Below are 16,328 nucleotides of genomic sequence, written 5' to 3' on the forward strand. Positions count from 1 at the left end.
GTTTTTACCGGGGAATTTCTGTGGTTTTACATTATGCATGGTCATCACTCTGTTAGTGGGGAGACCACTCAGTGTACGATGCCAACAGTCAGTCGGTGAATAAAAAAAATATAATGATGAAAATACATAGGCCTGTGCGTATAAACATAATGTAATGCTGTACACTAGCATGTCATTTATTTGTTTCGGTTGTCTTCATTTTAATCATTTCATGATGATGCAATGGTGTGCTTTATTTGCCTGCCTGATTCCAGCTGAACTGGGCTGGTTGTGTGAGGTTTGATTCAGGAGACTTTCTGGGGGCAGGGATTGCTTGACACACTGCGAGCTACTAGCCAGACAGTGGAAAGTGACATCATTTCGGCCTCACTGCTTAACCTCCCGGGCGATTGGCCCGGCCTGGACCGATAAAAGTACTGGCTCGCACTGGCCTAACAGTGGATATGCAGCTATTGAGTGTCCACACACTTCACCAAATGTGTGTGCAAAAACTTGGATTAGATAAATCACTGAGACAAAATTATGAATATGGGTTCATCTATTTGGCCTTTACTTCACTTTATATAATTTTGCTAAGTGGGTTTTGTGTCACTATTGTGCCACATCCCCCTGCAGCCCAAGACCGATTACACATTGAAGCTGATTGTAAAGTGCTTTGGGTGTATAGCCTTACACAATATATGCGCTATATAAATGCACATTAAATTACACTCAAGGTGCAATTGGGGCTGACATTACAATATTTTGGTTTTCTACAACATATATTGCAGTACAAACAATTTCAACAGATGACTTGAATACGCCTATTTAGAATGTAATTGTTACTTTAGAACAAAACTGTAAGGGACATGTGCATTAACAAATTACAACGATAAACTAATACAAAGAATCTTTTTAAAAAGTTAAACCTTATTTCTTATGCCTGATTGCTATAAAATAACTTGAATAAAATACAATTAAATAACATACATTTTTACACTGTAAATAGGCCAAGTGAAAGATTAAAAAAAAAAAAGTCAGATATAGATAAAATTAAATTCAAATGTTTTATTTTCACTCACCCTTTTTCTAGCATGTTCAGGTCCCATCTCAGGTGAGCGGCAACCTTGAGTGCCATTAGCTTTAGTGTCCGGTTCCTCCGGTTGTCCACTGGTGGCTGGACCTGGTTCTGTTCATTTACTGATGGTTTGGAGGCTTGTTCAAGAAACTGAAAAATGAGCTGAACAGGAGACGGATCTGTGGAAATGTAACATTTAAGTGTAATGCTAATCTCTGGAAACAACATATGATTTAATAGCAAGGCTGGGCTCGACTAAAGATTTTTATGGTCAACTATTCATTCACTTTAACTATTAGTTGACTGAAAACACAATTATTAAAGCATCCTTTAAAACATAATGAGTGGTATTTGCCTACATATCCAGGAGTTTAGTTTTTTCAGCCGGGCTACCAAAATATACAGGCTCCCTGATTTACACTGACTATTTCCTGCGCTCTAGACCAGCTCTGCTAAATAATGATTAAGTTTTTAAGCGATCAGTTAAATGGCTTAAAATGTGGTTCAAGCTTTTTAAAATGTTTGCTACATGAGGAAAAAATGCTGCTATATATGTCAATCATATCTGTTATACATGTCATTCATAATTGTGTTTAGACAGAGAAAACATCAGTCATGTTGAAATTTCATGGTTTCCGTTAAGTTCATTCTGCCATGCTGGAGTGCCACACCAAAATTAATTCCCACGACTACATTACAGTTTCTCATTCAAAACATTGCTGTTATTTTATTTTATTTTTTTAATAATTGGTTTAAGTCGCACCAAAATGTATTAAAAGGAAAGTGAATTATAATATAGGGAACTTTCCTCTAACTGTAGTAGTCCTGTGCGTTATTTGATTAACTTTTTAAAAGTGCAGTATCTGCCTAAATGCTAACCAGTTAGCATAAACCTTGATTTATACTTCTGCGTCAACACAGCCTACGCATCGACGCACAGCCCTCGCCGCGGCCATCGGTGCGGCTGACGTGCACCTCTCAAAAAATGTAACTACATGTCGCAACAATGCATAGCACAAGCTCTGTGATTGTTCAGCTTGGTAGCACTGACGATTGTAGGGGGAGTTGAGAGCCTACTTTTAATGATACCACTTATCGGTTCGGCACTTTATCGGTTCTCTTTTATGTCATTTTTGTCATTTTTTTTATTTTAAACTTTATTTTATTATTATGTTTTCCATGAAGAAGAAACCCAATAATTGCAAAACAATTCAATAAAAAACTGTAAAAGAATGTACAATGGTTACAAGGAAAATGATTCTCAGCTTTTAACCATACTTCTGAAGAAAAGTCAACATTTTTGCCTATTCTGGCAAAATTCAGGATGTTTCTTGTGCTCCCTGCAATTGAAAATATCCTCTTCGAGTTGCAGTTAAATAATCAGATAATGTTTCATATTTTTAATTAACACATTCACATAAAGAGTTAACAGTGTTTTGGGAATTAACAGTGTAAAAATAAGCTGTTTTACTTATAAGCCTAGTCTATTATTTCAGTGGTTCCCTAAGGGGGGCGCCAGAGTTCACAAGGGGGGCACGGGAGAGGATAAGGGTTGAGGTAGAAAAAGGCATAAAAATGCTCCACTATTTTATAGGGCTGTACAATTATTCGAAAATCCGATTTCGATTTCAAACGATTATAAAAAAGCATTAATCGAGATAAAGGATTATTGCATCATATACCGCCACCTTTCCAGTTGTACACGTGTTGCTCTTAAAAGCGCGAAGGAGCGCGTGCTTATGTGTGTGTGCAACACCCACACTCAGTCAGAAGCATGCGGCCGGTCAGCATTCGCTCTCATTCGCACACTGAGACGAGCAGAGGAGCGCAGACATCTAAAGTCATTAACGTGAGCGCTTTAATGGTCAAATAGGTGTCAAAACGCGGTGTTTAGTGATTATTTATATTAACCCTCATTTGCGTAATAAACAAACGAATTGAGGATCAAAACACATGTGAAAGAGAAACCAAAGAGAGCGAGAAATATTCCTGCTGCCGCCTGTTTTTATGATTATTAATCAAACAATGAGAAAATCCCTCACTAGTCTTGACTAAAGGACTGCTGTAGCTAAAGTGTTTTCTTACAGTGAAGATGCTTAAAGCACAGTTTTTTTTTTTAATATTTTTGTTCTATTGTATTTATTTCTCTTTCCTTTGCAGGGTGGAAAATAACTGTATGTAAACACTTGAAGTCAGAATTATTAGCCCTCCTGAATATTAGCAACCCTTTTTTTTTTTTTTACTTATTTCTGAACATAATAGTTTTAATATCTCATTTCTAATTACTGATTTCTTTTATCTTTGCTATGATGACAGTACATAATATTTTACTTGATATTTTTCAAAATACAAGCATTCAGATTAAAGTGCAATTTAAAGGCTTAATTAGGGTAATAAGGCAAGTCATTGTATAACAGTAGTTTCTTCTGCAGACAATCAAAAATATTTATTGCTTAAGGGGGCTAATAATATTGACCTTAAATTGGTTTCAAAATATTTAAACCTGGTTTTATTCTAGCTAAAATAAAACAAATAAGCTGGTAAAATTCCTTGTTCTGTTAAACATAATTTGGGAAATATTTATTAAAAAAAAAAAAAAATTCTCAGGAGCGTTAATAATATTGACTTTAACTGATAATCGTTTTGAATAATCGTGATTACAATTATGACCAAAATAATCGTGATTATGATTTTTCCCAAAATCGAGCAGCCCTACTATTAAATATGTATTTTTAAGTACCAAATATATATATATATATATATATATATATATATATATATATATATATATCAAAACACATGCTTAAAATTCCAACATAATAGTAAAAGTAATTAAAATAAATAACTTTAAATAATTATTTAAATTTTGCTCACTCACGCAATGTGCTTGTCAACGTGTCGTAAAGGCAAAATCAAAAAAAAAAAAAAAAATTCGGCAGAGAAACGTAAATGCAGTGATTTTTCAGAGGCGAAGAAAAAGATTAGACAGTATGACAAAGCCTACCTAAATTTTGGTTTTATTGAAGGCCAAGACAAGGTAAAACTGATTAATTTAAATTTTCTATACATATTATATATTACACAAACACACACACAGTATATATATATATATATATATATATATATATATATATATATATATATATATATATATATATATATATATATATAGTACATATGGGTGTGCGTGCGTGTGTTTTTAAATGGTGGGGGGGACTCCAATGTTTGTATATGTTCATGGGGGGGGCCTAAGAAAAAGGTTGGGAACCACTGTATCATTTGGCTATTCATAGGCTATTTTTGTAATTACAGTAATGTAAAAGCATTTTTAATGTAAAAGATTTATTTAGGCTACTGCAGAAAAAAAAAACTTCTTTTCAATGTACCGAATGTGTGTGTTTATTAATCATTTAGAGAGACCTTATGTGATGATGTTCCTTTAGCTAGGCAGTCGAAAGCCTTTTATTCGTCTTTCTGCAGTTAACGCACTTTTAAAAGATGCTTAGCCAAACTTGTTGCGTTTGTTGCAACAGGTATAAACGATATTCGCTCTGGAAATGCAACCGGTGTGTGCGTGCGAGTCTGTGTCGCGAGCATTGTGTGTGCGCTTAGCCCAAGCCTCCGCTTAGTGCTCGCGCACAGCCTAAAATGGTGAAGGCTTTTATACTTAACACGCTTCTCTCGAGCATTTCCATGTGAGATTGCCAACTGCGCAGACGAATATCAAATATTGCAAATTAGAAAAAGGTAGGTCATTTAAACTATGCAACTGTATTGTTTATTCAGCAATAATTATCCAGTATAATAATAGCAGAACCTTTAACATCAGAGCTTAGTGATACTTCGGCCTTTTATTATTTTATCAAATCCCTGCATTATTCGGCCTTCAACGTGGGTGTCTTAAGGAGAAAAAATACAGCATATGGGCATATAAGCTGTTGTGTCATCACTTATATTTCAAGTCATATCTCTCCGGCCCCTCATTTGGGATGCTTTTCATGAACTGGATCACATGACAAACTAATTGAATAGCCCTGCCATAAAGCTAAACATGGGATAATGCAAGTTTGCATACTCCTGGTTGGAGAAAGTCAAGTTTAAACAGTGGCTGAAACCTGTCGCTGAAAACAAAACACGTCAAACTTATGTAATTTGAGGGCTCATGGAATCAACTTAAAAGTGAGGAATCGACACCTTGTGACATCATCTGGCACTTTCAGAGAGTATGTTTACATGGACACCAATACTCAGATTTTAATATGATTCTCTGGTTAGGAGTCTACCACGTAAACAATGATTTTTGAATATCTTAAGGGACCACAGGCACAAACTGCGGAGGAAACATTTGTAGGCTGGTGATTCAATGACATTGATGGATCTATGTGCTATAACATGTAACTGGGAATCATGAATGTAACATTCAAAAAGCAACTCATGTAAACACTTGAATCCTATTATTATCTTATTCAGATTAAGGCAAATCATTAGATCACTGATGTCCATGTAAAAGTAGTCACAAGCCATAAACCCAGAAAAAATGTGTTCCCTGATTTTAATGACAGCCTTTCTACTAGGCTTGGGCGGTATTACGGTATTATGGTATACCGCGGGATCTAAAAATAGCAACCGTGTCAGTTTCAATACCGTTATATCGTCATAAAATATTAAATATCCTTTATTTAATGCCTACAAAAACGTATGTGTGGTTGTCATCACGGGACAGTGTGGAGGAGAGAGAGAGAGGAAGAGGGAGGGGAAGAGGGGGAGAGAGGGAGAAGGAGGGGAAGAGGGGGAGAGGGAGGGGGAGAAAGGCAGAGGGAGGGGAAGAGGGGGGGGGTGGACAGGGTGAGGTGAGGTGACGTGACGAGTCGCGCTTTAAAGTGTCCTGCAGTTTGGCAGTTTCGACTGAACAAAAGGGAGACGTGGTTAATATGAACGAGAGGTCTGCATTAGAGCTGAAGATCTTTGCCCGAACCCGGCGAGACCTGAAAAAATCCAAATCCCTGCATTAAAATCCATCCCTGCAAAGGAGAAACAATTGATGATGAAGTAGTAAAAAAGCGAATTTTGACGGCGGTCAAGCCAGTGACTAGCTCAGAAAGAGCGGTTATTCCAGCCGCAGGTATTTCAGCGGTCGCTCATACACTGCGTATTACGGTAGAGCCCTAAACCGCAAGCTGACAGGTAAAAAGACGAGGCCATTTGCTACACTGAAACTGCTGTCATGGAAAATTAAATGGATGTTCCTGACTGGTAGAATATGAACAAACAATCCTACCCAAAACTTGCAAAATCAGCCAGATCAGAACTTTGCATCTCGACCTGTAGCCGCAGGAAAGGGTGTTCAGTTCTGCTGGATGCACCATGAGTGAGAGACGGCGCCAAAGCCAGTAGATTTAATAGTGTTCCTCCACAAACACACGTAGCCTAATCTTGGCGAGTAAAGGGTTTTTAAATTATAAATAAATATTAATTAAACCATATAATCATAATTTAGACAAAGTATACATACTAATGGTGGCATTATTCTTTTAATATTCAGCTTTACCGCCGCCCTAATGCCAGATTGGTAAGAGAAGTGGAGAAACAAATCTTGCAGAGGCTTTATCTTAATTTCGTTATTGCCAAATTACCCGTCATCATTTAGAGTTTATTTTAATTTGATTTGTATGGGCAATATTTCTTTTCATTGGTGTGTTAGCCAATTTAAAGGCTAAGTGCATGTACCTAGACCTATAGAGTGCTGAGATGTTACGATGTTACAGAGGACTTATTTTATTTCTTTGTTCCAACTTCCAAGTGGCCTATAGTCTACGTTTGTTACGAATAAATGATGTTAAAACATATAAATGACTCATTCTTGAAAAAATGCTTTAGAGCTGTGTGCATGAGCACATTTTAATAATGTCGGGCTGTAAACTGGTTTGGTCTTTATAAAGCTGTCAATCAAAATGTACTCTGGACCTATCGGATATTATTTTTATGCCCCTATTAGAGCTCTCTGCATTCCCGCTGCTGTTCCGCAGGAGCCGGCCAGATTTTTTACAGTGTGGGAGTAAATTTCTAAATAAATCGCGGGAGAGATGAGTGTGTGTATGTGTAAGAGAGAGAGAGAGAGAGAGAGAGGGAGGGAGGGAGAGATGCTGTGCATCGCTTGGCGCGCGCTCTCTCTCTCTCTCTCTGTCTCTCTCTCTCTGACCGCAAGCCTAAGGTCGCATAGAATGTATTCAGTTTCTGAATGGTTTAGGCTCAAGCCAACATTTTGGTGACGCTGTCTGAGCCTTACGTCATAATCTTTTTTTATTACGTCGGTAATACCGGATACCGGGGTAAAATATGGAGGCGGTTTGACAGTATCAATATTTGGATACCGCCCAAGCCTACTTTCCACAGGGTTAGTAGTAAGCTAATGTAATGTTAATAATATAATGCAAACAAATGATCAAAAGAACTATATTATTGCAATTCAAATATACAAAATATAAATTGGTTTACTTTAAACTTATTATAAATATCTATTTATATTGTTCAATTATAATGATTAAAATATATTTTTGTCAAATAATTTTGTGGCTAAAACGTATCAACTAAGGCACTGTTTTGGCAGCAGTACCGTTTTAAAAAGTATCAAAAAAGCACCAGTATCGAAATACGATACCAAACCATAAAATCGACTACTGTATGCTTAGTGCTTGGCTGGCAGAGTGCAGGAATAGCACCTAATAATAAGCCATCCTTTGCATGCTATTGCAGACTGAATATTCAAAGTAGCATGGTAAACAATATAGGGACTAGGGTTGCCCGATACCAATATTTTGACTTTGATATGATACCTAAATTACATATCACAATACTGATACTACTTTTTTCTTTCAAAATATTATTTACTAATAAACACTCTGTGTTTGCTGTCAGCTGAAACAGAGTAGAACCATTTTAAAAAGTAAAACAAATTTTCAGTAATCAGTAGGTGATTGTCTTCAGAAACAATTTTTGTTGTGCTGGTTGAAAGTCTCCTCACATTCAAACAGAAATGATTAAAGCAAATTATCTAAATATATTTGTATGGATTTTTATATTCTGGGTAAGGCATAAAACAAAATAAAAAAGTTCATCCAATTAAATACTGTCAAGCTGACGTTTCCCATAACTCTGAAAAGTAGCCCAAACTGTCTGTCAACAAATGTAGATTTGTACAACGCGCATCTTTGTTAACGCAGAGCCACCACTTGTTCATGTGCACACAAGACAATCACAGTCGTGGTAAAATAAATGCTGGATCAAAACTTTTTAAAACCGTAAATCAATATTGGATTTACCTTTACATGCTGGAGGAAGGATGACACCAAGGCTGAAGTATTTCTGTTAGACAGTAATGTTAATGTTTTTCAAAACAATTTTAGTCACGCAAAGCTGATGTAGATTTTGTTGTTACGAATGGGTTATATGCACAGAACTGTTATTCAGCCACTGATATCTTCCGGAAAAACAAAACATAAACGTAAATAGCAAACATATAACAGCATTTACAAATGTATACAACCCTTAGTCTATGGCAATGGCAGTATTGGCCTTGATATTTCAGTGTGGATGTATACCTTACTGTTGGTGAGCTGTCTGGCAAAAAAGTGCCCTTCTGAATCTTTCACTTACTTTGAAGACACTACTGACTACGTTTACATGAACTACTCTAATCTAGTTATTTGCCCTATGGCTCGTTTCCACTGACTGGTACAGTACGGTACGGGTCTGTACGGGTCACCTTTATCAGTCATGCGTTTTCGCTACCAAGGGTACCCTTTTGGTGGGTGTGGTGTACAACAGAGAGTTTCAGTCGACGTCATTCTCGCTCGAATTAATGTCAACAGTAAAGCTGTACAGGTCGTTCACAAATCATTTAAGAAGCACTACTCAAATCAGATGCTTTATACACGTAAATATCTGTTTATAAATGTTTATTACTAACTTTTCTGTAAACATGAGTTGATTATAACTGCCAATCAATGACAGTGCAACATAGCCTACTGTAACGTCTGCAATTATATAAAATAGTTAAATAAATGACCCTTACAGTCTCCGATGCGTTACCAACTACAAAAAAAACTACACACAGAAGACATTTTGTCCTTATTTGAGTTCAAAAACACGCAATATATCGCACAGTCAGCACAAACCTCTCATCTGTGTCTGTAATCTTCACCAGCACACGTAAAATCTGTTAGAAAGTAATTCTGTCATTCCCAGTTCATAATAGTCCAAAAGGCCGAGATAAACACGGCAGTTTGTTTGTGATTCAAATTGCTGAAACAATTTCGATCCTGTGTTTTGTCTGGCTTCTCTTTTTTTTCATGCTTCAATCTCGCGTTTGTCCTTTTTTTCCGAATGGATCGGATGTCGAAGACACTTCAATAATCACGCACATGTTATTATCAACAGCTCTTGAAGTTCGTTAAATCAAATATAACTTAGATGCGATCGCGAGCTCCCGAAAGAAAGCGAAAACCGCTGGCACTTTTAGACGGGCTCGTAAAGCAACAACGGGACATGGCAGATTTTTCTTCTTGGCTTTGTGGCTGTTCATCAAGAGAATAACAAGGTTTGTTTTAGCTCGGGTCGTCCATAGCTTGTAATTATATGCATAAAGAATTTCAATGTAATGTATCGGATGTGTATTAAAACATGGCAGTTCCTTTGTTTTCATTCTGTCTAGCACAACGAGCTCGTGACGTATCTCTGTAACCAATCAGGGTTCAGCTGCATGTGTAGCTCCACCTTGTGGGACTCTTTCACATGTTTGGTACCCTTTAGAAAGGGTGCTGAAAATGTGTTATGGTATGGTTCAGTTCGGTACGCTTTTTTACAGTGAAGTGCTTTCTGTAATTTTGGGGGACAAATTGCAGTTTGAAAGTTCCATTTTCACTCATTAACATTTTATTCATGCCCCTGCAACAAACTGGGGTATTAGACATGGGGTATAGACTATATGAGCAAAAACCTTTGGAAAGCTTAATTTCTCATTTTTGCCAATTTAAACAATTACAAACAACATAAAATATAAACATTTTTCTGTTCTATGTAGAAGAATCATTTTCTGCCGTCCATCAAAATTTTGCATCATCAATAAGGTAGTGTAAAAACAACCTTATAGTATACAAATATACATTAAATAATACAAAATTATACAAAACCTAATACCTTGTTAAATACCATTTACGCCTTATTATGAGCCTTTCTAAAAATTCTCTGGATGGATTTATCGGCTTTTAACAATTTTAGAACTCAGCATAATAACTACGATAACAAAAGAAACATTTTGGTCATATTAGAGCAAGAGAATCTAATTTGATTCAATGATCCGTGTTAAGCTAAATCTACAAGTATTCCCATCAGACCCCAAGATTAGCTGAATAGATTGTTTAAATTATTAAACTTAATTGTTTAACTCTAGGGGAGTAGTAAATTGACCTTTTTTATATAGAGTTCATTTGGGAGTCCAACATGTAGCAAGTTAAGTGCATAAAATACCTGGATGAGGGCTATGTAGGTGCTGTTCCAGTAATGATGGATTAAGCAGAAACTCAAACCAGGATGTCTGTGGAGGGGTGCAGGGTCGACTGCCACTCACTGCCTCCCTGTCTGCAGCCTCAGCACTCATTACAACCTGCAGAAAATAGTAATAGAGTAAACAAATATTTTTCAGTGTAATATATATATATATATATATATATATATATATATATATTACAGTGTAATATATATATATATATATATATATATATATATATATATATATATATATATTTAAAATCCCCACCATCGAAGCTATTCTAGGTTGACAAAAAACAAAACTTGCAACGTTATAAGTAGTAGTTCCATGTTTAATCGCAATATATATTTATTTTTTTTGCAACGTTAGTTTCCATGGACCAATGATTTGATATTAATAACGTTAAATACCCCAGTAATTACTTGCTAAAATAACACTCGAGCTAATTTAAATGGGTCAGATCTGCTAACGTTAGTCTTTTGTCGAGACAATTACACCGCAAAAACAAGCAGAAACGTTTTTATGCACTCTGATTTTATCACTCACCTGCTTACGTTTGAATAAATAGGAAAACCCCGGTAAACACAATAAACTGTTTGACGTGTACGTTAATATGATATAAAAATCACCCAAATATTACTAAAACACCATATTAATGCGTTTCTTCTTTGTAGACACACAGCTCCACTTCTTCTTCTTCTTCTGTGTTTTTTGGCGGATGGCGGACTTTGGTGTTCCGCTTCTTCTTCTCTTGGTGGGTTACAAACTAGCTTTAAGATGCATATCGCCACCTACTATGATGGAGTAAAAAGAATGGGTCCGGTGTTGTGCCGATGAGAAACGGAGAAACGCACCCCTCCCGTGATATGGAGCCAGATCAGTCTCAAAAATAAATTGGAATTCATTTACAAGAATAATTCATAATTGTTTTGTAATTCCAAATAAATTTATTATGATCCACAAATGTAAAACGATTGACATAAGCCAAAAATATTCACAAAACAAATAGAATGCGATCCATAAATAAATGTTCCACAAACATGTTATAGGCTACTTATATACTTACATACACAAATAAGTAAAATTAGACTTGCAAATAAAAAACATACATTGATTTTTTATTCTACAAACATAATTTTAACTGTCATTTATATGTGAATTGTGTCCTATACATTTGTGGGTAGCTCTGTGGATTTGTATATTGGTCTGTGCATTAGTGGATTTTGAAACATTTCTGTGTCACTGACCTGTCTTGAACTGATCTGGTTATCCATTTTGACTCTATGCATGATAGCTTCCACGTTTGTGCTTAGCTCGCATGCTTACTTCTTGTGCCGCATGGCAATCACTATATGTGGATGGCTCAGGAGAGGATGATATATATCACTTAGTGTTTCCTTGGATTGCCTAAGGACAATAATGAGACAGAGAGCTGTCACAGCAAAGAAGAGAAGAGCTTCAAATTCTACATTTCGAGTTACATACTGTAAATTATTTTGAGGGTACGATTTATTATGCTATATATAAGACTAGCAATTGAACGATAGCCGTATTTTTCACAGTTCATACCGTTTTTATATTGTTTTAATTACCTGCATTATTTCTATCTATCCATCCATCTATATACTTGCATGTTTGTGTACATTGTGTCCTTAATATCCATAACTGGGCAATTCTTCAACTACGGGTACTTTAAAGTCCTTTGATCATATATCCAAAAATATATATAATTTTGATCAAATTCCTTTTTCTTTGTCAACCTAACAATACAACTTATTTATAAGAAATTTACCAGCTTTCTATTATATATTTTTTTCATATTATTCAACCTCCTTTTATAGGGGTCAAAATCACTGTTTTTGCTGTGTCGCACACCCAGAGTTTTAAACATCAATAAAGAAAATAACATTTTTAAAGAGTATTTATCTGGTAACTATTAATGTATCTTAATTAAGCACTAGTGTAATTAGTTAAATAATTTATAGTTATTGATGTGAGACTATTATCAATATAAATATTTATACAAAATATACCCCTTTAACCCAAAATATTTGCTTAGTGTTTATTTATAAATTTATTTTTAATTACATTTGTTTTATTTAGTATTTTGGTTTAATGTTATATTTAATGATGCTGATAATGAATGGTCTTTATTTATATTAATAATAATCCCATTTAAATACAGTTGTGGCAGAAGAAATAAGAGACGAAGGACTTTCTCTGGATTTATGAGTTTAAGTTAAATGTTAATATGCATTTTATTCTATAAGGTCTGATAACATTTCTTCAACATTTAAAATAAAAATATTGTCATTTAGACCATTTTTAATCAGAAAATAGCCACTGTCAGAAAAATGAACTGAGACTGAAAATCAAGGTTAGTAAACTGACTACTTACTGTAATTCCTATAAAGCTACTGTAAAACATTAGTATTGTGTTGACTAAAATGAGCATGTTTGAAATCCTGATACTATACTATACTGTGCTTCTAATTTACAAAATAAAACAATAATAATGACAAATTACCAAAGAAATGTACAATATCTAAAATTATTAAAATCTATTATTTTTTTATTTTGATAATCAATTTTTCATAGAAAAAAACCCACTATCTATTAAGCTAACTTTTTAAAAAAGTCTCTTCTGCTCGCCAAACCTGCATTTGCTCCAAAGCACAGCAAAAACAGTCTAATTATTATTATCATTACTATTATTATCAATATTTATTAGCATTTGTTTATTTATTTATTTTTTTGGGATTCTTTGATGATCAAAATATTCAAATAGCTGATAAACCTGAAATAAAAAAAGCCTTTGTAGCATTCACTCAAAAAAGAAAAAAATTGTTGAATGGACATGATTTAATCGTGGCACCCTTTATGCATCTAATCCAATCAAGTAAACCTGAACTGCTTTGAACATGTTGTATGAACACAAAGCACATTTGTAGATAAAACATGGTTTCAATATGTCAGTCTAACTTCTTTGCAACTAATTGACTCAAAATGTTTGTATTGTGTTATTCTAATTAAAATGATTCTAATTTACTCAATGTATTACTAAAGCTTTACTTTAACAAAATTATGTCTTGTTAAATCAGCTAGTAATCAGCAATATTGTTGTTTAAATTCATTCATTTTCTTGTCGGCTTAGTCCCTTTATTAATCAGGGGTCGCCACAGCGGAATGAACCACCAACTTATCCAGCAAGTTTTTTACGCAGCAGATGCCCTTCCAGCCGCAACGCATCTGGGAAACATTCACACACTCATACACTATGGACAATTTAACTTACCCAATTCACCTGTACCACATGTCTTTGGACTGTGGGGGAAACCGGAGTACCCGGAGGAAACCCACGCGAAGGCAGGGAGAACATGCAAACTCCACTGAGCCAAGGTTCGAACCAGCGACCTTCTTGCTGTGAGGCGAACGTGCTACTCACTGCACCACTGCCTCGACCTGTTGTTTAAATTACATTTTTTAAATGACAATACTATGAAGCAAGATTTCAAATTAAGTAATTCAACACATAAAGGACAGAAAACATGTTTATATATATATATATATATATATATATATATATATATATATATATATATATATATATATATATATATATATATATATATATATATATATATCTTTTATTATAGCCTTATAGGCACCAATCACATTTAAACATATTTCTTCTTTAATATTCTGATACAAATGTTATAATGTTATATAATATCCAAAATTGTAATATGTAATATAAAATGTATAGGAAACATATAGCCAACAACATAACATGCATAACATTCAAGCTCTTGGGAAAACCAATTTTTAAACTGTGCTGAAAACACGCGGTGATACTTCTTCTTGTTGTTTTCCTATGGTGACATCCAAACGCACTACCGCCACCTACTGATATGCGCGAAGTGACTCTCCAGAGTGAGAGTTGTCGATTTGAAGCGTCTCAGTCTCATTGAATCAACATGTTCTGATCAAATTCATTTGATTATTTCTTGATTTAGTTTCAAATAACATGAATTAATCATTTAACATACGTAAATTTGATTTGTTCTTTTCAATCTGACAAGTTTTTATTTTGTAAATCCAATACATGCCTAGTTGATTTTTTTGAGTGTTATATTACTAAATAGCTTGGAGCAAGAAGAATTATTGACTTTTTTTCTTTTCTTTTTTTTTTTAAATGAACAGTTTTATTTAACAAGGATACTTTAACTTAAGCAAATGTCATTTAAATGTCATGTAAAATGTCTTGTATTTTTAATTCTGATAAATGCAGTTCTGAAATTTCTAGTTATCAAAGAAAGCTGAAAATCTTCTCCCTGTAAGTCTGTCCGCTCTGCCCACCAGGATGTAGATGACTGTCTGAAGGACTGCAGTCCCACCTGAAAGAAGCAGAGGAACAGGATGCTAAACTACTTAGAAATAGAAATAAATTCATGTGCAAAGTACTGACTATCGTGACCTCAGTTCAGATGAATACAGTAATTTGACCTTATTTTATTGCGCATCATGTCATGTAAATGTGTTGAATCTACTGGGATGAACGAGTTAAAGAAATAGGTCACCTAAAATGGCCTATAAATATTTATACACTCGAGTCTGAATTGAGGGTATACTGTATGTAAATGTCGGGGTAATTTTCATTTTTGGGTGTACTATTTCTTTAAGCCAATGTTGTCAATAGAGCCATTTCAGATTTTAGTCATAGTAAGGAAAACTTAGAGCACAGTGAATGGGAGAGTGAGTACAACAAATAACTTAATAAAATAATAATAAAAAAAACTCCACAATGGTGTTATAAAGACTTTCAGAAAAGGAAAAAAACTAGTGTGGGATGGATGACAGCAGCCAGAGGAGAGAATAACGTTAAATTTACTCTCAGCCTCCTAGACGTTGCATTGGAAACACATCGCACAAGCGGTAAATAATTTTTGTAATTCGAAAGCAAGATGATATGATACATTCATAAACACATATAAATGTTCAAATGTTTTTTAAAAAAATCTAAATGTTAAAAACTTTCAAGGATTTCAGATGCCGAAGACCGCTAAACACGTCATAACAGGCTTGTGAAAAGAGTACGGTAGTATCAGAAATCTATTAGTAAATCAATGTGATGTGTTTTGTGTCTGCTGTGTTGTCCAACAGAGGGTTCCAGAAACTGGCGAATGGTTTTTGAATGTTGTCTGTCGCTTTTAAGATGGCCAGCCATTCTGAATCAACCTCAAGCTTCTTGTAGGAGCTTCCTCCACAATCAGCAATGACAAAACAATGGAATCTACTTCTGGATCTCACTAAACATGCTGAATGATAGAAAAAGCAGGATCTTTGCCTGAAAGAAGACATTCGACAAGTGAGAGAAACCTGTTGATCTTCAGCAGCATTATTCATGATTCTCAGTCTGAAGACACAGCTTATTGTTATTCATTTTAAACTGATCTCTACATTGTATTCAGCCTTTTTCACACATAAAGTCAGATTTAAGTTCACATTGTCATAAATGAAAAATAATCAAAACATGTGAGCCATTCGCAAGTAAGTTGTTTTCTTTTTGTTTGAAATTACTTTTATGACACTAAATTTCAAATATGGATGAAAGAAATCTTCTACGGCCTTATGTTGTAACTGATATAGTGTGTTACAATTTATATCTGCATAACTTACTGCTTAAGAACTAAACACTTGCTTTTATTGTAGCTGAAAAAAAAA

At 34.7% G+C, this 16,328-nt stretch overlaps 1 protein-coding gene across 6 annotated transcripts in view; it reads right to left on the minus strand.

The window, feature by feature from the left end:
- Positions 1–11,342, minus strand: part of ints8 (integrator complex subunit 8) — a 158,559-nt gene extending 147,217 nt beyond the window's left edge. For 5 of the 6 annotated variants that reach the window (XR_012394574.1, XR_012394572.1, XM_073930818.1 and 2 more), the window contains exons 1-3: positions 11,151–11,324; positions 10,583–10,718; positions 1,062–1,236 (exon numbers count right to left, since the gene is read on the minus strand). Coding sequence is in view for 1 of the 6 variants with exons in the window: in NM_001020756.2 (NP_001018592.2) it covers positions 1,062–1,236; positions 10,583–10,712 (305 nt within the window). In the remaining 5 variants the exon portion in view is untranslated. Of the gene's footprint in view, positions 1–1,061; positions 1,237–10,582; positions 10,719–11,150 lie in introns of all 6 variants that reach the window. The other variant, NM_001020756.2, reaches the window with a different exon arrangement.
- Between the last annotated feature and the right edge of the window lie 4,986 nt (positions 11,343–16,328).

Source organism: Danio rerio, chromosome 19 (genome assembly GCF_049306965.1).
Source record: "Danio rerio strain Tuebingen ecotype United States chromosome 19, GRCz12tu, whole genome shotgun sequence".
Classification (NCBI taxonomy): domain Eukaryota; kingdom Metazoa; phylum Chordata; class Actinopteri; order Cypriniformes; family Danionidae; genus Danio; species Danio rerio.